Source organism: Phocoena sinus, chromosome 5, assembly GCF_008692025.1.
Source record: "Phocoena sinus isolate mPhoSin1 chromosome 5, mPhoSin1.pri, whole genome shotgun sequence".
Taxonomy (NCBI): Eukaryota; Metazoa; Chordata; class Mammalia; order Artiodactyla; family Phocoenidae; genus Phocoena; species Phocoena sinus.
The window spans coordinates 122472649-122495483 of NC_045767.1; the positions used below are offsets into that span (position 1 = coordinate 122472649).

Genomic DNA, 22835 nt, shown 5'->3' on the forward strand with positions numbered 1-22835 from the left:
GTTAGGAATCTGCCTGCCAGTGCAGGGGACACGGGTTTGATCCCTGGTCCAGGAAGATCCCACATGCCACAGAGCAACTAAGCCCGTGCGCCACAACTACTGAGCCTGCGCTCTAGAGCCCATGAGCCACAACTACCGAGCCTGTGTGCCACAACTACTGAAGGCTACGCACCAAGAGCCCGTGCTCTGCAACAAGAGAAGCCACTGCAACAAGAAGCCCACGCACCACAACAAAGAGTAGCCCCCACTTGCCGCAACCAGAGAAAAGACCACACGCAACAATGAAGACCCAATGCAGCCCAAAATATAAAATAAAATAAATAAATTTATTTAAATAATAATAATAATTGGTATAATAATCTCTAAACTGTACAGTGTATATATATTAAGTTTCCTTTCCTACAGACAGTATTTTAAGTTGAATGCCATTTTCCAGCTGCGTGAAGATTCCATCTAAAAGACAAACTGTTTTCTTATTCTGAGTTAAGGCATCTTGTCACTTGAAGCACACTTTAAAACAATTAATACAGCATTAAGGCAATGTGTTTATACTTTCCGCTCAGTGTTACTAACCAGACAAGTTACTCTTTGCCCCACAACTAAGTATCCCCCCAGTGGCAAAAACACACAGCTCACCTCTTTCAGCCTCTTCCTGGGGGACATCACCTTAAGGTGAACAAGGCTTGACAGACTGGCATCAAGGAACACAATCATGTTATTCTTTTCTTTTCACATCAATCTCACATCCTTCCTAACGTTGTCGTCTTCAGTGACCCAGCTCTTACAGTGGGTATGTCTACACATTCACCATTATTTGTTGATTGTTCCTAGCTTCTCCACTCAAAAGGTAATGTTATTTACAACAGGAAAACATACAGAAACCCAATCATCAAATCTTCTTGAATTCTAAATAAACAAAGATTTTCGATTCTATTTGCTAATGCTTGCCATCTGGAGTGTATCAGAGTAGATGCCAAGTTTTTCTTTGTACTGCTACTGATCACAGAACTCTTGTAAAAAGAAATCTAGAGCAATCTTTTGAATTTAAAACAGAACGAAGAGCTGCTCTGAGACAGGAGCAGCGAGGGGGAGCCACTCTCACCTGTGCCCAATTTCATATCTTCTCTTTCAAAGCAATTAAGCTTAAATAAGCAGATGCCCTCCTCTCCTCCATCCAAAACTTACCTTCCTGCAAGAGTTTAGAAGATAACAAATGACTTTAAATACCACCTTCTCTGTAAAACTCCTCCTGTCCCCCAGTGACAAATGACATTTCTTCTAAACCCTTTAGCAATTACTGCCTCTACAATTCAATTAATAATCTATTTCATTGTAATCTCTGTTGATTTGATCTCGGGTAAACTTTGAACAAACTAAAAGCAGTGTAAGTTTTTTAAAGGAACTATATTTCAAAATGCTTCTCCTCTACTGTCACTTCAAAGTAAAAAGCCCAAGACAATGTGTAAAGACCAACATTTAAGATTTGGTACACACCTTAAGTTAAGGTACACACCGTAAGTATTCATGGTAAACTAATTTTTTCATATCTATTCTGAAAAGTCATAAGCTATGGACCAATTACCAAGATTTTAAAATAATCCTCCTTGATTCTATTTCAGCAAACAAACCCCACGTTCAACAAGATTATGAACATACTCCTAGAAAAGCAGAACATGCTTCACATTTTTCAGACTACCTGGTATTCTGAAGAAGTTTACAATGCACTGGGGATCAATGCTATACCACATCGATTTTTCTCCCAACTATGTTTTCAATGTAGCTATCATCAACTAACATTTTGAAATTCATCACATTCATTGAAAAGTAGCTATCCAAATAAATAGCCTTGTATTTTCCTCAGAGGATTTCAGAGTGTTTTATACGTGGTTCATGAAACTTACATCAAATCCCAGCTTTAATAAGAGGACTAAGAGGATTATTCTCATTGAATAAACTGAGGAACTGTCTTACAAAACAACTAACTTAGCTAAAGGCTTATATTTCAAAATACATGAAGATTTGGGCTTCCCTGGTGGCGCAGTGGTTGAGAGTCCGCCTGCCGATGCAGGGGACACGGGTTCGTGCCCCGGTCCGGGAAGATCCCACATGCCGCTGAGCGGCTGGGCCCGTGAGTCATGGCCGGTGAGCCTGCGCGTCCGGAGCCTGTGCTCAGCAACGGCAGAGGCCACAACAGTGAGAGGCCCGTGTACCACAAAAAAAAAAAAAAATGCTTAAGATGGTGACGTCTCTATGTCTTTTTTAACCACAGTAAGAAAGAAATTCATTTTTTAAAAAGTTACAAAACTGTATACCTATGTATAATAAAGAACAACGATCCTGTTTTTGTTTTCAAAAGATAAAAACAACAGGTAACATTTAAATGTGTACTACATGCCAAGCACTGATTTAGGGACTTACTATGCATTAACTGTTAATCCTTACAACTCTAAAGGGTAGGTACTATTATTTCCCATTCTACAGATGAGGAAACTGAAGCACAGAGAGATTAATTAACATGTAAAAGAACCACACAGCTAATTAATCACAAAGCCAGGATTTAAATGCAGGCCCTCTGTACACAGTATCCATGCTCTAACCTCTATGTAATATATACATAAAAGTCTGAAAAGACAAAAACCAAACTGTTAACACTCTCCTAGGATATGATCATGACAGAGTTTTCACTTTATAAACTTCTGTTTTAAATTTATGCAAAGATCATGTACTGCTTTTTATACTGAAAATACAAATGAAGGTATTTACATTTTGAAAAAATATACTCAATGGAACAGCAAGGTCTCTACCCTGCTAACAATCATTTTATTTCCTTATATTTCTGTACTCAGACTCTTTACCACCGTAAAGCTAATCTACCTCCCATAACACACGTCTCAGCTTGCTCCTGCTTCCATAAACATATCCTTCCCCTGGAGAGAATGTCCTCTCCTTTGCACTGATACACACCCTTTCACTTACTTTTTTTTTTTCTTTCAGTTTATCCAAATTCAGGTTATTTTCTTTTATATCTTTATTGGAGTATAATTGCTTTACAATGCTGTGTTACTTTCTGCTGTAGAACAAAGTGAATCAGCTATACATATACATATATCCCCATATCTCCTCCCTCTTGCACCATCCTCCCACCCTCCCTATCTTCTACCTCTAGGTGGTCACAAAGCACCGAGCTGATCTCCCTGTGCTATGCAGCTGCTTCCCACGAGCTATTTTACATGTGGTAGTGTATATATGTCAATACTACCCTCCTGCTCCATCCCAGCTTCCCCTTCCCCATACCATCTCAAGTCCATTCTCTACGCCTGCGTCTTTATTCCTGTCCGGCCCCTAGGTTCATCAGAACCATTTTCTTTTGAATTCCATATATATGTATCAGCATATGGTAATTGTTTTTCTCTGACTTACTTCCCTCTGCATGACTGACAGACTCTAGGTTCATCTACCTCAGTTCAAATAACACAATTCCGTTTCATTTTATGGCTGAGTAATATTCCATTGTATATATGTGCCACATCTTCTTTATCCATTCATCTGTCAATGGACACTTAGGTTGCTTCCATGTCCTGGCTATTGTAAATAGAACTGCAATGAACATTTTGGTACATGACTCTTTTTGAATTATGGTTTTCTTAGGGTATATGCCCAGTAGTGGGATTGCTGGGTCATATGGTACTACTATTTTTAGTTTGTTAAGGAACCTCCATACTGTTCTCCATAGTGGCTGTATCAATTTACATTCCCACCAACAGTGCAAGAGAGTTCCCTTTTCTCCACACTCTCTTCAGCATTTATTGTTTCTAGATTTTTTGATGATGACCATTCTGACCGGTGTGAGGTGATACCTCATCGTGGTATTGACTTGCATTTCTCTAATGATTACTGATGTTGAGCATCCTTTCATGTGTTTGTTGGCAATCTGTATATCTTCATTGGAGAAAAGTCTATTTAGGTCTTCCACACATTTTTGGATTGGGTTGTTTTTTTGATATTGAGCTGTCTGAGCTATTTGTACATTTTAGAGATTACTCCTTTGTCAGTTGCTTCATTTGCAAATATTTTCTCTCATTCTGAGGGTTGTCTTTTCGTCTTGTTTATGGTCTCTTTGCTGTGCAAAAGCTTTTAAGTTTTATTAGGTCCCATTTGTTTATTTTTGATCTTATTTCCATTTCTCTAGGAGGTGGGTCAAAAAGGATCTTGCTGTGATTTATGTCATAGAATGTTCTGCCTATGTTTTCTTCTAAGAGTTTTATAGTGTCTGGCCTTAAGTTTAGGTCTTTAATCCATTTTGAGTTTATTTTTGTGTATGGTGTTAGGAAGTGTTCTAATTTCAGTCTTTTATATATAGTTGTCCAGTTTTCCCAGCACCACTTATTGAAGAGGCTGTCTTTTCGCCATCATATATTCTTGCCTCCTTTGTCAAAGATAAGGTGACCATATGTGAGTGGGTTTACCTCTAGGCTTTCTATCCTGTTTCATTGATCTACATTTCTGTTTTTGTGCAGGTACCATACTGTCTTGATTACTGTAGCTCTGTAGTATAGTCTAAAGTCAGTGAGCCTGATTCCTCCAGCTCTGTTTTTCATTCTCAAGATTGCTTAGGCTATTCAGGGTCTTTTCTGTTTCCACACAAACTGTACAATTTTTTGTTCTCGTTCTGTGAAAAATGCCAGTGGTAGTTTGATAGGGATTGCATTGAATCTGTAGATTGCTTTGGGTAGTAGAGTCATTTTCACAATGTTGATTCTTCCAATTCCAAGAACATGGCATATCTTTACATCTGTTTGTATCATCTTTGATTTCTTTCATCAGTGTCTTATAGTTTTCTGCATACAGGTCTTTTGTCTCCTTAGGCTGGTTTATTCCTAGGTTGGTTTATTTTATTCCATTTGTTGCAATGGTAAATGGGAGTTTCCTTAATTTCTATTTCAGCTTTTTGCTGTTAATAATAGGAATGCAAGGGATTTCTGTGCTACTTTACCAAATTCATTGACGAGCTCTAGTAGTTTTCTGGTAGCATCTTTAGGATTCTCTATGTATAGTATCATGTCAGCTGCAAACAGTGACAGTTTTACTTCTTGTTTTCTGATTTGTATTCCTTTTATTTCTTTTTCTTCTCTGATTGCTATGGCTAAAACTTCCAAAACTATTTTGAATAATGGTGAGAGTGGGAAACCTTGTCTTGTTCCTGATCATACAGGAAATGGTTTAAGTTTTTCACCACTGAAAATGATGTTGGCTGTGGGTTTTTCTTATATGGCCTTTATTATGTTGAGGTAGGTTTCCTCTATGCCCACTTTCTGGAGAGTTTTTATCATAAATGGGTGTTGAATTTTATCAAAAGCTTTTTCTGCATCTATTGAAATTATCATATGGTTTTTATCCTTCAATTTTTTAATATGGTTTTTCACATTGATTGATTTGGTATATTGAAGAATCCTTGCATTCCTGGGATAAACCTCACTTATGTATGATCCTTTTAATGTGTTGTTGGATTCTTTTTGCTAGTGTTTTGTTGAGGATTTCTGTATCTGTATTCATCAGTGATATTGGCCTGTAGTTTTCATTTTTGTAACATCTTTGTCTGGTTTTGGTATCAGAGTGATGGTGGCCTTGTAGAATGACTTTGGGAGTGTTCCTCCCTCTGCTATATTTTGGAAGAGTTTGAGAAGGACAGGGGTTAGCTCTTCTCTAAATATTGATAGAATTCACTTGTGAAGCCATCCAGTCCTGGGTTTTTGTTTGTTGGAAGATTTTTAATCCAGTTTCAATTTCAGTGCTTGTAACTGGTCTGTTCACATTTTCTATTTCTTCCTGGTTCAGTCTTGGAAGGTTGTGCTTTTCTAAGAATTTGTCCATTTCTTCCAGGTTGTCCATTTTATTGGCATATAGTTCTTGTAGTACTCTCTCATGACCCTTTGTATTTCTGCACCGTCAGTTGTTACTTCTCCTTTTTCATTTCTAATTCTGTAGATTTGAGTCTTCTCCCTTTTTTTCTTGATGAGTCTAACGGTTTATCAATTTTGTTTAACTCACAAAGAACAAGCTTTTGGTTTTATTGATCTTTGCTATTGTTTCCTTCATTTCTTTTTCATTTATTTCTGATCTGATCTTTATGATTTCTTTCCTTCTGCCAACTTTGGGTTTTTCTTGTTCTTCTTTCTCTAATTGTAAGGTTAGGTTGTTTATTTGAGATTTTTCTTGTTTCTTGAGGTGGGATTGTATTGCTATAACCTTCCATCTTAGAACTGCTTTTACTGCATGCCATAAGCTTTTGGTCATTGTGTTTTCATTGTCATCTGTTTCTAGGTATTTTTTGATTTCCTCTTTGGTTTCTTCAGTAATCTCTTGGTTATTTAGTAGTGTATTGTTTAGCTTCCGTATGTTTGTATTTTTTACAGATTTTTTTTCCTGTAATTGATATCTAGTCTCATAACGTTGTGGTCAGAAAGGATACTTGATACAATTTCAATTTTCTTAAATTTACCAAGGCTGATTTGTGACCCAAGATATGATCTATCCTGGAGTATGTTCCATGTGTACTTGAGAAGAAAGTGTATTCTGTTGTTTTTGGATGGAATGTCCTGTAAATATCAATTAAGTCCATCTAGTCTAATGTTTCATTTAAAGCTGGTGTTTCCACATTTATTTTCATTTTGGATGATCTCTGTCCATTGGTGAAAGTGGGGTGTTAAAGTCCCCTACTATTACTGTGTTCCTGTGAATGTCCCCTTTTATGGCTGTTAGTATTTGCGTTATGTATTGAGGTGCTCCTATGTTGGGGCATGAATATTTACAATTGTTGTATTTTCTTCTTGGATTGATCCCTTGATCATTATGTAGTGTCCTCTGTGTCTTTTAATAGTCTTTATTTTAAAGTCTATTTTGCCTGATATGAGTATTCCTACTCAGCTTTATTTTGATTTCCATTTGCATGGAATATCATTTTCCATCCCCTCACTTTCAGTCTGTATGTGTCCCTAGATCTGAAGTGGGTCTCTTGTAGACAGCATATATATGGGTCTTGTTTTTGTATCCATTCAGTCAGTCTGTGTCTTTTGGTTGGAGCTTTTAATCCATTCACATTTAAGGTAATTATCAATATGTGTGTTCCTATTACCATTTTCTTAATTGTTTTGGTTTTGGTTTTGTAGGCCTTTTCCTTCTCTTGTGTTTCCTGCCTAGAGAAGTTCCTTTAGCATTTGTTGTAAAGCTAGTTTGGTGGTGCTGAATTCTCTCAGCTTTTGCTTGTCTGAAAAGCTTTTGATTTCTCCGTCAAATCTGAGTGAGATCCTTGCTGGGTAGAGTAATTTTGGTTGTAGGATTTTCTCTTTCATCACTTTAACTATATCCTGCCACTCCCTTCTGGCCTACAGAGTTTCTGCTGAAAAATCAGCTGATAACCTTGTGGGGATTCCTTTGTATGTTGTTACTTTTCCCTGCTGCTTTTAATACTTTTTCTTTGAATTTAATTTTTGTTAGTTTGATTAATATGTGTCTTGATGTGTTTTTCCTATGGTTTATCCTGTATGGGACTCTATGTGCTTCCTGGACTTGGGTGACTATTTCCTTTCCCATGTTAGGGAAGTTTTTGACTATAATCTCTTCAAATATTTTCTCAGACCCTTTCTTTTTCTCTTCTTCATCTGGGACCCCTATAATTTGAATGTTGGTGCATTTAGTGTTGTCCCAGAGGTCTCTGAGATTGTCTTCGATTTTTTTTTCATTCTTTTTTCTTTATTCTGCTCCTCGGCAGTTATTTCCACCATTTTGTCTTCCAGCTCATTTATTCGTTCTTCTGCCTCAGTTATTCTGTTATTGATTCCTTCTACTGTATTTTTCATTTCAGTTATTGTTGTTCATCTCTGTTTGTTTGTTCTTTAGTTCTTCTAGGTCCTTGTTAAATGTTTCTTGTATTTTCTCCATTCTTTTTCCAAGATTTTGGATCATCTTTACTATCATTACTCTGAATTCTGTTTCAGGTAGACTATTTCCTCTTCATTTCTTTGGTCTGTTGGGTTTTTACCTTGCTCCATCACGTGCTGCGTATTTCTGTCTTCCCATTTTTTTAAATTTACTGTGTTTGGGGTCTCCTTTTTGTAGGCTGCAGGTTCATAGTTCCTATTATTTCTGGTGTCTGCCCCCAGTGGGTGAAATTGGCTTCCTGGTTAGGGGGACTGGTGCCTGTTCTGGTAGATGGGGCTGGATTTTGTCCCTCTGGTGCGCAGGGACGCATCAGGTGGTGTGTTTTGGGGTGTCTGTAAACTAAGTATGACTTTAGGCAGCCTCTCTACTAATGGGTGGGGTTGTGTTCCCATCTTGCTAGTTGTTTGGCATGGATCATCCAGCACTAGAGCTCTCTGGCTGTTGGGTGGAGGTGGGTCTTAGTGTTGAGACAGAGATCTTTGGGAGAGCTCTCGCTGATTAATACTACATGGAGCTGGGAGGCCTCTGGTCATCCAACATCCTGGACTCGGCTCTCCCACCTTGGAAGGTCAGGCCTGAAACCCAGCCTGAGCACCAAGACCCTGCCAGCCACACGGCTCGGAAGAAAAGGAGGATAATAAATAAATAAATAAATAAGAAAACGAACAGGGCTTCCCTGGTGGCGCAGTGGTTAAGAATCCACCTGACAATGCAGGGGACATGGGTTCGAGCCCTCGTCCAGGAAGCTACCACATGCCACGGAGCAACTAAGCCCATGCGCCACAACTACTGAGCCTGAGCTCTAGAGCCCGTGAGCCACAACTACTGAAGCCTGCATGCCGAGAGCCCGTGCTCCACAACGAGAAGCCACCGCAGTGAGAAGCCACGCACCACAACGAAGAGTAACCCCCACTCACTGCAACTAAAGAAAGCCCATGCACAGCAATGAAGACCCAATGCAGCCAAAACTAAATAAATAAATAAATTTATTAAAAAAAACAAAACTGGGGCTTCCCTGGTGGCGCAGTGGTTGAGAGTCCGCCTGCTGATGCAGGGGACGCGGGTTCGTGCCCTGGTCAGGGAAGATCCCACATGCCACGAAGCGGCTAGGCTCGTGAGCCATGGCCGCTGAGCCTGCGCATCCGGAGTCTGTGCTCCGCAACGGGAGAAGCCACAACAGTGAGAGGCCCGCGTATCACAAAAAAAAAAAACAAAACTGAACAGAGACTCAAAACAAATGGTAAAAGCAGACAAAATCACACAAAGAAACATATACACACACACTCACAAAAAGAGGAGAAAGAAAAAAAAAAGGAAAAGAGCAACCAAACATAGAAACAAATCCACCAATGGTAACAAGCACTTAAAACTAAACTAAGATAAAACCAAAACCAAAAATAGACATAAAACCAGAAACAAATTAGACACAGAAAGCAAACCCCAAGTGTACAGCTGCTCCCCAAAGTCCACCGCCTTTTTTTGGGAGCATTCATTGTCTATTCAGATATTCCACATACACAGGGTTTACCAAGCCAATTGCTGGCATTTAGTCCACTGCTCCTGAGGCTACACAGAGAAATTTCCCTTTCTATTCTTCGTTTGCACAGCTCCTGGGGTTCAGCTTTGGTTTTGGTCCCTGAGGGCGTGTTGGCCGCCCCCAGGCATCTGTTTCCTGCCCAGATAGGAGGGGGTTAAGGCAGTGGCTGATTAGAGCTCTCTTGCTTACTCAGGCCGAGGAGAGGGAGGGGTACAGCAGTCACAGATGGAATGCGGGGCATGTCTGTGGCAGCAAAGGCCAGAGTGACACTGCAACAGCCTGAGGTGCACCATGTGTTCTCCTGGGGAAGTTGTCCCTGGATCACGGGACCCTGGCAGTGGTGTGCTGCACAGGCTCCCAGGAGGGTGAGGGTAGTGACCTGCGCTTGCCAACAGGATACTTGGTGGCAGCAGTAGCGGTCCATGCCCGCCTCTGGGGTCCAAGATGATAGCTGCAGCTTGTGCCCATCTCTGGAGCTCACTTAGGTGGTGCTCTGTCACCTGTGGGAACACAGAGCAGGAAGCCCCTCTCCTCGCGCACTCCAAGACAATGGTCTTTTGCCTCTTCAGCAGCTCCAGACTTTTTCCCAGACTCCCTACCTGCTAGCTGTGGTGCACTAGCCCCCTTCAGGCTGTGTTCATGCAGCCAACCCCAGTCCTCTCCCTGGGGTCTGACCACCGAAGCCTGAGCCTCAGCTCCCAGCCCTCCCCCCATGTTGCACTCGTAGGTGCAACACAGGAGCACCTCAATATATAAAGCAAGTTTTAGAATACTTGCAGTGATTTCATTTATAAAAATCTCAAAAACACCAAAACTAAACAATGTATTATCTAAGGAATCAAACATGAAAAGTAAATGAATGATAAACACAAAATTCAGAATAGGGAGTTCCACTTGGGTGAGAGACACGTAAGAGCCTTCTGGTTTTACTTGCCTTACTAATAATGTTCTTTTTAATAACTTAGATGGTTAAGTATAGAGGCATTTACTATATCACGTTTCTTTAGATCCTATGGATGACTTACTGTTAGTTTTTTATTCTATTCAACATCTAATAAAAACAAATGAGTAAAAAAAAAAAAAAAAACTTATAGATCCTGACTTTAAGGTGCTTAAAAACCTCAATTCAAAAGCAACACTAAATCACATAACTGCATTTATATTTTTCTCCACATATTAGTAGTGAACAATGCAGAGTTATCAGTATTCAAATAGTTAAACCCATCACTAGCACCAATTAGTGGAATAATCAGTAAGAAAATTAATCCCCATTCAGAGGGAAAAAAAAAAAAAGCCATGCCATGTCTAAAACCTAATGGCATTTACATTTACCTATTTTACTAAATGATTTGAGCTCATAGCTTGATCGATAAAGCAGGATAACCTTCAGAATCTGATGCAAAGGGCTGCCCTTTTTTACCTTTTATCAAGGCAGAACCAATAAATACAAGTTCAAAATATGGAAAAGTCTCTGTTGCCTCCCACTATATGATGATAAGGAAACTGCTAAAGCCACAAAATTTCACTTATACCCAAACCACTCTTTAGAGGCCTGAGCCTATGACCCAGATAAATGTCACACTAGCCAACTCCAGCTGACAGGGATTTTAGGAATGCTTTCCAACAGACATGGCACAGCTCTGGTATATCAGGAAGAAGTCCCCACTGAACTTAGCTATAAAACAGATAGGTTACTAGAGACAAAAACAGGAAAGAACTTTTTTTTTTTAATGGTAAGAAGACTTTAACATGAGATCTACCCTCTTAACAATTGTTAAGTGTCAATAATAATTTACATTGGGACTTCCCTGGCAGTCCAGTGGTTAAGGCTCCACACTTCCAATGCAGGGGGTACGTGTTCAATCCTTGGTCAGGGAACTAAGATCCCACATGCCGCAGGGCACAGCCAAAAAATTTATATATATATAATTTACATTGTTGTGAGTACAATGGTAAAGAGCAGATCTCTAGAGTTTACCCATCTTACTTGACTGAAATTTTATGCCTACTAATTAGTAACTCCCCATTTCCCCCTTCACCCAACCCCTGGCAACCACTCTTTGAGTGTCTGATTTTGACTATTTCAGGTACCTTTTGTAAGTGGAATCACACAGTATTTGTCTTTCTGAGACTGACTTATTTCATTCTGCACAATGTCCTCCAGATGCATCCATGTTGTGGCACACTGCAAAATTCCCTTCTTTGTTAAAATTGAATAGTATTCTGGGCTTCCCTGGTGGCGCAGTGGTTTGAGAGTCCGCCTGCCGACGGGCCTGGTCCGGGAAGATCCCACATGCCACGGAGCGGCTAGGCCCGTGAGCCATGGCCACTGAGCCTGCGCATCTGGAGCCTGTGATCCGCAACGGGAGAGGCCACAACAGTGAGAAGCCCGCGTAACGCAAAAAAAAAAAAAAAAAAAAAAAAAATTGAATAGTATTCTGTTATATATTTATACCACATTTTGTTTATTTGTTCATCCATCCATGGATATGTAGGTTGTTTCCACAACTTAGCTATTGTGAATGGTGCACAAAAGGAAAACTCTTTGCAATGAATAATTGAGGGGAATTTTCAGAGGGCCCCCTTTCCTAGGTTCAACTATAGCTGCTAAATACACACATTGAGAAAGGCAGGCCTAGCTTACAGGGTGTGTTGAATTGTTCTTTATTCAAAGCCAGATCTGAGATTGATATCAACCAAAGAAAAAAAAGATTTATAATTGTTGAGCTGCCCAAGCATGAATAAGCAAATGCTTCATGTTAAAACTGTGAGGTCAAGAGAGGTTCAGGATCCAGCAGAAAGGATAATTATATTTATATTTGGTTACATTAAAACTTTAATATGGAGAGAATCCCAATGGTTGCTCTATAGAGTACTCCTGCCTATATTACATCAACTAAATGGATTTGCTATTAATACCAAAGACAATTCCTCATTTATAGAGAAGGAGCTACCATGCTAAAGCTCCTCCCTCTTGTCTAGAGCTGGGTATGTGTTTAGCAATGGGCTTATCTGTCTGTCATCCCCACCAAATTATTAAGACCAAACTAAAAATGTTGTAAGTATGCCAAATCTGAAACAGACTAACCCCCACCAAAAGAAAAAGTGACTAAAACTTCTACCACAAGCTATATCAATAGTATAAGATCACATCTACTTCCAGTAGCCCTTCAATCTCTAAAACAGTAACTCAGAGTTAAAGATTTGTTCAACTTTTTACTATCTACCAACCAAATGATGCTTGGTTTTCACAAGTTCTACTGGAATAAAAGTATAATTCATGACAAGCATTTATAATACAAACATGTCAATAAAAGGAGATCTCCATTCACCACCAGAAGTTTCTCAAACTAGTAACAATCCATTGACTACACTGTGAGAACTACTAGCAGCTTGGGGTGCTTCAATCCTTGGTTCCTGGGTTTCTGTACCAGTCCTACTATTATCCTATACTCCCGAGTAAATCAAAATGATTTAAATTTCACAAGAACATTTATTGAAGAGCAGTTAAACAGTAGCTAAAAAAATTGAAAAGAAAGTAAATTCAACCATAAGTGAGTAAATAAAGGACGGTACACCGATCACGTTGTATATTAGTCCAGCCACTACAAAGGATAATATGAATGTAGCTATTACAGACATTCCCAATGTGTTAGTTAAGACGTAAAAGTAAGCAAATTCCCTAAGATTATGTATATTATGGTACCATTCTGACAAAAACACATACAAGTATATGCACATAAATGTATATAAGAATATATAAATGTGTTTGTAAGAATACTCATCAAAAAACTCACAGAAATAATCACTGGGTAACTTTTCACCTGCATTTTCTAATTTTTTCTACAGCAAAAGTTATTTTTGTTTAAAAAAAAAAATCACAACCTCTCTAGACCTTCATCCTATTCATTTTTTAATAAGAAGCTAAGACAGTTGTACCCAAACACCAACCTTACAACAATATCTAGGCATAGTGTGAGGTAATGTGAGGAATTTAAAGAAAATCCCTAGAAATAAAAAGTATAATATGGTAATACCTCCAAGGAGGATGAAGATGAGTTCCAGAAACACTCCGCATTCTCAGGAACTTTGTTACCAAAGGAGAAAGCGTCTTAGAGGGCAGGTCTGCATTTCAAAGATGCTACATGTTGGAAGGGCAATTCCTTCCTCACTTTCCAACTCCAACATACAAGATGCCCACCCACTTACTTTCTTACTGAAGACCCAATCAGTCACCTTACATCACCACTACTTCTTTGAAAGAACCTATTGCAAGAATTTGTTCAAAATGTTCATAACAAACGATGCTTCTCCATTTCATAGAATATGTTTATTTACTGCTTATATTTTTATTTTTTTAAATACATCTTTATTGGAGTATAATTGCTTCACAGTGCTGGGTTAGTTTCTGTTGTACAACAAAGTGAATCAGCCATATGCACACATATATCCCCATATCCCCTCCCTCTTGAGCCTCCCTCCCACCCTCCCTATCCCACCCCTCTAGGTGGTCACAAAGCAAAGAGCTGATCTCCCTGTGCTATGCTGCTGCTTCCCACTAGCTACCTATTTTACATTTGGTGATGTATATATGTCAATGCTACTCTCACTTTCCCCCAGCTTCCCCCTCTCCCCACACCGTGTCAAGTCCATTCTCTGTCTACGTCTTTATTCCTGCCCTGCCACTCGGTTCATCAGTGCCATTTCTATTTTTTTTTAGATTCCGTATATATGCATTAGCATATGGTATTTGTTTTTCTTTCTGACTTACTTCCCTCTGCATGACAGACTCTAGGTCCATCCACCTCACTACAAATAACTCAATTTCATTTCTTTTTATGGCTGAGTAATATTACATTGTATATTTGTACCAAATCTTTATCCATTCATCTGTTGATGGACATTTAGGTTGCTTCCATGTCCTGGCTATTGTAAGTAGTGCTGCAATGAACATTGTGGTACATGTCTCTTTTTGAATTATGGTTTTCTCAGGGTATATGCCCAGTAGTGGGATTGCTGGGTCATATGGCACTTCTGTTTTTGGTTTTTTAAGGAACCTCCATGCTGTTCTCCATATTGGTTGTATCAATTTACATTCCCACCAAGAGTGCAGCATTCCACTACACCCTTTCCAGCATTTATTGTTTCTAGATTTTTTGATAATGGCCATTCTGACTAGTGTGAGCTGATACCTCACTGTAGTTTTGATTTGCATTTCTCTAATAATTAGTGATGTTGAGCATCTTTTCATGTGCCTCTTGGCCATCTGTATGTCTTCTTTGGTGAAATGTCTATTTAGGTCTTCTGCCCATTTTTTGATTGGGTTGTTTGGTTTTTTTTATATATATTGAGCTCCATGAGCAGTTTGTATATTTTGGAGATTAATCCTTTGTCTGATGTTTCATTTGCAAATATTTTCTCCCATTCTGAGGGTTGTCTTTGAGTCTTGTTATGGTTTCCTTTGCTATGCAAAAGCTTTTAAGTTTAATTAGGGCCCATTTGTTTATTTTTGTTTTTATTTTCATTACTCTAGGAGTCCTTAAACATTTTTAAAACTTCCTTATATCTGACTGTAATAGTATTAGACATAAGGCTATGTGTGTAATAAAACTATTTACTGAACACTGTGTGAGGCACTTCGCATGCTCTTATTCACCTTCTCCTCAGCTCCATAAAGAGGGTGTACCATTAGCCCTCTCATAAAATAGATGACTTACCCAAGGACATGGTCTCAAAAATTTTAAACCCAGGTCAGACTCCAAACCCAGGCAGGCTCCTTCCACTTATATTATACTACCTTTTAAGTTCTTATGCCTTATGAAGGGCTGCAGATCACTCAGGTCCTTCTCAGCAGATCCTCCTACTAAGGACAAGACAGCATCTGCCCTGGGGTGTTCACTAAGGGCTTGATTGCTCTTTGCTTTTCCTTCTCAGGCCCAATGACCTTTCTTCTTTCATTTAATGAACTGAGTGCCCACTGTGTACAAGGCACTTAAAAGAAATACAAAAATGAGTACAGCACAGCCTCCATCCTCAAAAAACTCTTACAAACTGTTAGGGACTACAAGTAAACTACTAAATTACTATTAAAATTGGTCAACTACTATTGAATAAGATGGATACATCTATAAAGAAATACCATCAAACATCAGGAACTCCTGAAAGGCTCGATTTCAAGTAAAACGGGTTTTACTCATTAAAGGACCAAAATTTTTCTTAAAATTAAGCATCCTAAATAAAAATATTTCTATCTGCTTAAGCATAAACTCAGTATAACAATAAAAAGAGCTAACACTGATGAAATGCACTGCTATGCTAAGTGTTTTACATACACTTAGTATTTAGTCTTTAGTATTTAGTACCAACCCTGATGTTGGTACTATTCATGGACCCATTTTAAAAGGCTATAACAAAAAACAAAGATTATCTACCTAAAGCACACAGCTGGTAAGTAATGGAGCTGTGATTCAAATGCAGTAGTCTACCTCTTTATTCTGCCTTTTGATACAATGACTCAAGCATTTATTGACCACCTATTGCATACAGCATTGTGTTGAGAAATGAGGATAGGGAACTGAACAAGATAGCTTCTTCATGACTTCACCTTCTGATTAAAAGACAGATAAACAAGAACAAAAATGAAATAATTACAGATTGTATAAAATGTTATAAAGGGAATAAGGTGGTGTGACAGGGTAACCGGGAAAGGCTTACTTCTGTTACGGCTCTTGTAGTTTTGTTCGGTTTGTTCCCAAAGACAAGCTGGCCAGATAGCCAGGCTGGGGACCAGAGGAGCAAGGAGAAGAGAAAAGACAGATGACTGCTAGTGAAAATGATCAGAGAAGTGGCACGAAGCCCTAGTTACATCACAAATGTGGAAACTGGCTTAGGAAAAGTTAATGATTGATCAAGGTCTCAAGCTGGGACTGAAAGAATAGCTGTGATTTCTGAAGACAGGTGCCCTGACTATGGGGCTAGAATCCTGCAAGCAATGGTAACTCTATTTGTTATAGGTGGCAGTAAGCATAGTCAGACTGTGCTATGCTAGGGGAGAAATAACTTCTGTACAAAAGGTTTTCTTCCTTTGATTTTTGTGTGTGTGTGTGTGTGTGTGTGTGTGTGTGTGTGTGTGTTTATTTGCAAGGTGGGAAACTACAGCAGGGAAATGAACTAAGAGAAACTGGTGAGAAATTTTTAAAACTGACTAAAGGACGTAGTAACAGAAATGAAGAAAGAGACAGCTTTGAGCACCATTCAGGATATATTTGACTACAGGTATAACAATGGGACTAGAAATATACCTGCAGAATCCAACATGAAATACCTACTGTACTGAATAAACCCTGCATGTTTTCACAAATGTGTTGGCATTTTTCCATAAACCCCAATGAGCCAATGTTCTTTCTACTGAATAAAACCATGCCTAAGAGAATATCACCCATCCCTGATGAATATGGCTTCATAGTATCTTTTTAAAATCCCAGCAGGTAAGTCTGTGTACATATTAATTCATTTAACATTACCAAATGCCAACTAAATTTAAGCACAACATAAACCACATTAGTCTACTCATGCGGTACACAATTTCCAAAGATAAACTACTGTTTTTTTGTTTTAAGTCCAGGTCCCACACAAGCCTCAACAAATTATAGAATTTGAAAATTATTTTAAAGAAACAAAAGGACTCAGACCACTTTTAGCATGTTGAGTAGTCCCAATGCTATTTTTAAAATGAGCAACACTTCTCCATGTGCAACTTTTTCCAAATGATACTAACAAGGTCAAGGATCATATCCTATCTGAAAACAACACCTGTACAACATAGCTAGGATCTCTTACAACCGTTTGTCTACAAGTGCTGGACCTTAAGGATTTTATTTATACATTAATTTTACATACATCTTTATGTTTACACAGTTTATATTTGAAATATTTATATTATTGCTCTTATATATTTGTTTTCCTTCTATTCGTTTATATTTTTACATATAACAGTGCTACAGTGTACTAACCTTTGAAAAGAACCTCCTTAGGTTTTACCAAGATTTCACATTCATTAGATAATTTGGGCCTCAGAACAACCTTGTGAAATATGCAAGTAGAAGTATCATCTTCCCCTCTGCACAGAGGTGCTCAGCAAGATTAAGTAACTTGACTAGTTCAAGATCTCACAGTCAACGGCAAGGCCAGGGCCCTGACCGTGCCTTCAGACTCTTTGTTCATGCTCTCCTCGCGGAACACTACCGATTTAGTACCTTAATATTCACGTGCCTCTCTTCAACAAATCCGGACTGTAACTAAAAGCCGTACCAATGCCGCCGGGCCAATACTCCGGGCGTCTAAAGGCAGCCGGAACACTAGTGCTCTTCAGTAAACATAAACACCAGCACACGTTGCAGTCCGGACCCCATTCAGTGCTGGCTTTGCTCCACCGCACAAAACTTGTTAAAATACACTACGGCTTTAAAGCATAACTCTTAATGGAACTGTCTTTTTCACTCGGTGGTAAATTCAGTAAATCAGGGGTGACTCATACTGTTAACTTATGGTTTTGTAAATTAATAATTTTGGATGCCAAAGGAAAAGAATGAATTACACAGATCCCTCTCCATCCTCAACCCCAAAGTTGCCGAAGTGTCAATGCGCAGCAGTAAAACCTACGGACAGAGGTGGGTGGGGCTGGTATACCTCCTCTCTGCGACCCCCACCGTCCCAGGTAACTCACTCTTCAAAGGCCAGCGGGTCTCTTCCGACCCCCAATCCCGTAGGGACCAGAGTGACTACCCGGCCCCGCAGCCCCCAGCGACCAAGATCAGAGCCCTGCCGGGAGCTGCAGCTGTGACGACTCGCACAGCTGGGGCTGCCGCCTTCCCCCGGCGTCCCCACCTGTCCCGGGTAGCCCGCACACCTGGCAGCCCCAGCCCGGGCAGAGGATGCGCGGTGAGAACCGGCCCCTCAACGCGGGGCCCCAGCGCGGCCGAGCGACTCAGGGCAAGTCCGCTTCCGCCCCCAGCCCACATGGCCGCGGCCGCCCGCGCCAGTACCCAGCGTGCGCCCCGCGCGGCCAGGATCCGGTGAGGCCCCAGATCCCCCGGAGGAGAGAGGGGGCGGCGGCGCTTCAGACTGTGGGGAGGAGGAAGCGCGGCCGGCGCGACCGCGGGGGTAAGAGGAGGAGCATGTCCCGACCGGCGGCGAGGTCGGGCGGAGAGGGGAGGGGGGGCGGCGGCGGCGCCGCTGGGGAGCCGGAGTCTACCTGCGAGCAGAAGTACGAGCCCTGTATCCCCAGCTTGATGCAGGTGGGACACTGGAGCTTGGCCTCACTGCTGCAACCGTCCGTCTCGCACACACGCGTCTCCACGGCCGCCATGCTGGCTGGCTGATGGAGGAGCACCTCACCGAGGAAGAAGGGGAGGAGGGAAGGAGGAACTGCTGGGCAGAAGGAGGGCAGGGGTGGGGAGAGAGGCCGAGCCGGGGGAGGAGCTCGGCCCGCCAGGCCTGGGCGCGGGAGGAGGAAGAGCACCGGGCCTGCCCAGACCACGCTGCGCGCCCCGCCCCCGCCCCGCGCGCGCAGCTGGAGCCCCGCCCCGCGGCCTTGGCCCCGCCCCCGCCCGAGGCCCCAGCCTTTTCGCGGCCCGCGTGCACGTGGGGGCCGTAAGGGTACCTGGCAGGGCGTTCGGCCCCTCCGTGCTGTCCTGCTTGTAGCCGCGGCCAGCGCGACCTCCTGGCGCCCGGCGGAGAAGGCCCGGTGCGGCCAACTGGGAGAGGCCCTCTCAGTTCCTAGAGAGAGCTCCCCAGTCGTCCCTTACTGACTGGATCCCAGGGTCTTGAACGTCTCCCATACTCTCAGGCGGTTGGAAAGGGCGCTCCATTCCTCTGAGTTGGTCCACCCGGCAACTCCTTGGAAAAGGAAAGTAATTCCCTTTTTAAAGTTCTGTTTCTCGCGGATAGTGTCTGATCTGAGGCCTGAGGACCACCGCTCATTCACAAAAAAAGGAGCCAGGGAACTGTCAATGGAGAGGTGGGCTGGGACTTGAGTCTGGCTTCCCTTGTGCCGGATTTTTTTTCACACCACCGCCCCTCCATTCACAATGTACAGTGCTACTGATGGTAACACAACTACTAGGTAGTCAATACAAACCGTAGTTTTTTGTATTATCCCAGTTGATAGTTTAAGAGGTAAATAGGGGAAAATTTTGTTGATCATGAAATGTCAGAGTTGATAGGAGCTTTAGAGTTCATCTAATACAAACCTCTTGCCTAAATCTCTTCAACTGCATCCCAGATCTGCCATTTTCTAATTTGTGCTTGAATACCTCCTGTCACCAGGGAAGAGAGAGGAACTAGTATTTTTTTTTCTGATAAATTTTTAAAATAATTTTTATTGAAGTTTAGTTGCTTTACAATGTTTTGTTCGTTTCATCTGTACCGTAAAATGAATCAGTTATATGTATACATATATCCACTCTTTTTTAGATTTCCTTCCCATTTAGGAAGTATTTATTGATCATCAACTTGTTAGCGCAAGTTCGTGTACCCAACGCACAGTGAGGGCAAACACCAAAACGTGGGCGTTTGGAGCAGAGAAAGGTTTATTGCAGGGCCATAAAGGAGACAGGTGACTCATTGCTCTAAAAAAAAACCCAAACTCCTTAAAGGGTTTCAGCAAAGCATTTTTTTAAAAGCCAGGTTGGGGGGCGGGGGTGGGGGAGGAGTTGCAAGGTATGTGATCAGCTCACGCACAATTCTCTGATTGGCTGAAGGTGCAGGCAACAGGGAGGTGTCACAGGGATTAACATTATCAGTCCTTAGGCTATGGGGAGATCTGGGGCTATGTGCTCATGGTCATCAAGTAGTTAATACCTTCCTTTCAGTGGGGGGGTTTTCACATCTGTAAAACAACCATGGAAATGTGCATGAAATGCTGTTATCTAGGTACTTCAGAGAGACTAAAGAAGAGGATATGAGAAAAGGCCTGTCACAGGAAGGCCCCATAGGGTCCTGCTCCATTACAAACTAAGTGCTGTTAACTTTGTGTTATCTAATCCATATTTTTAAAAAACTTTCCATATTTGATAGATGAGAAAAGCTCTTTTTTTTTAATTTTCTTTTTTTTTTTTCTTGGCTGTTTTGGGTCTTCGTTGCTGTGCGCAGGCTTTCTCTAGTTGCGGTGAGTGGGCTTCTCATTGTTGTGGCTTCTCTTGTTGCAGAGCACGGGCTCTAGGTGTGTGGGCTTCAGTAGTTGTGGCACGTGGGCTCAGTAGTAGCTCGCGGGCTCTAGAGTGCAGGCTCAGTACTTGTGACACACGGGCTTAGTTGCTCCGCGGCATGTGGGATCTTTCCAGACCAGGGCTCGAACCCGTGTCCCCTGCATTGGCAGGCGGATTCTTAATCAGTGCGCCACCAAGGAAGCCCTCTTATTTAATTTTTAATTGCTTTGTTTTGTTATATAAGCAATAAAATAAATAATGTAATAAAATCAAATAATAAATTTTAAAATTTATATACACATGAGCAAAAAAGAAGTCAAGCACCAAATATATGTATATATGTATGTGTATATGATATGTGTATATGCACATATAGCACATATATATAGAATATTTTAAACAAAAACTGGACCGTACTATGCAGAGTATTTAGTTACCTGTTTTGTTCAAGTTGTGAACTTCCTTTATTGCCATCAGATATACTTTATTCCAGGGAATTCCCTGGTGGTCCAGTGCTTAGGACTCCACACTTCCACTGCAGGGGTCACGGTTTGATCCCTGGTTGGGGAACTAAGACCGCATATACTGTGCAGTGCAACCAAAAAAAAAATATATATATATATATATATATATATATATATGTACTTTTTGCACATAATTTTAATGTCTGCATAATATTCCATTGTATAATTTACTGAGCCAAATTAAGTAATAATAGACATTTAGGTTATTTTTAATTGTTATGGATTATAAACAAGGCTTCTGTGAGTACGTTTTTAGTTCAAACTTTACATAAATCCTTACTTACTTAGGATATAGTCTTAAAAGTGGAATTGCTGCATCAAAGGATTGTCACTGTTGTTTATTCTTTTTTATATAGTTTGCCAAATTTTTCCTCAGAAAATGTGTAAAAATTTACACTCTGGTCAGAACTGTATTAGAGATCTTATTTCCTGAGACCTTACTAGTGCTAGGTATTATCTATTTTTAATGTTTTTCATTTTGATAAATATGTAAATCTATTTGTTTTTAGATTATAGTAAGGCCGAACATTTTTCTATGATTATAGCACTTCCATTTCTTCTTTTATGTGTTTGCTTTTGTTAAAATTTCTTTTTTGCAGAACAATACTAAACAAAGAGTCAACACAACTTTGCCACGATACCATCGCCTAAACACATCAGTGTTTCATCTGTCCTAGTTACCTTCAATCCTTATTCACTTGCATATTAAATGTTTACATATTTGCAGTCATTGATGGAATATTTTGCTCTGCATTTTCACATAGCACTATGCCATGGATTACTCTTAGATTTAGAGAAACAGTAAGTCCCATTCCTTTTCTACACAATAGCTCTTTATGTATTTGGTACTATCATGTCTTATGGTTTCTCAGTTCTTACAATATTCCCTTGTATTTTATAGTATGTTTATTTTATTTTATTTTACATCTTTATTGGAGTATAATTGCTTTACAATGGTGTGTTAGTTTCTGCTTTATAACAAAGTGAATCAGTTATACATATACATATGTTCCCATATCTCTTTCCTCTTGCGTCTCCCTCCCTCCCACCCTCCCTATCCCACCCCTCTAGGTGGTCACAAAGCACCGAGCTGATCTCCCTGTGCTATGCAGCTGCTTCCCACTAGCTATCTATTTTACGTTTGGTAGTGTATATATGTCCATGCCACTCTCTCACTTTGTCACAGCTTACCCTTCCCCCTCCCCATATCCTCAAGTCCATTCTCGGGTAGGTCTGTGTCTTTATTCCTGTCTTATCCCTAGGTTCTTCATGACATTTTTTTTCTTAAATTCCATATATATGTGTTAGCATACGGTATTTGTCTTTCTCTTTCTGACTTACTTCACTCTGTATGACAGACTCTAGGTCTATCCACCTCATTACAAATAGCTTAATTTCGTTTCTTTTTATGGCTGAGTAATATTCCATTGTATATATGTGCCACATCTTTTTTATCGATTCATCCGATGATGGACACTTAGATTGTTTCCATCTCCAGGCTATTGTAAATAGAGCTACAATGTACATTTTGGTACATGACTCTTTATGAATTATGGTTTTCTCAGGGTAATGCCCAATAGTGGGATTGCTGGGTCATATGGTAGTTCTATTTGTAGATTTTTAAGGATC

At 40.5% G+C, this 22835-nt stretch overlaps 1 protein-coding gene across 1 annotated transcript in view; it reads right to left on the bottom strand.

The window, feature by feature from the left end:
• The window catches only part of METAP1 (methionyl aminopeptidase 1), a 68409-nt gene extending 49465 nt beyond the window's left edge, over nt 1-18944 (bottom strand). Inside the window, exon 1 of the mRNA XM_032633140.1 lies at nt 18729-18944. Coding sequence (XP_032489031.1) covers nt 18729-18842 — 114 coding nt within the window. The 5' untranslated portion in view covers nt 18843-18944. The remainder of the gene's footprint in view (nt 1-18728) is intronic.
• Nucleotides 18945-22835: the final 3891 nt, after the last annotated feature.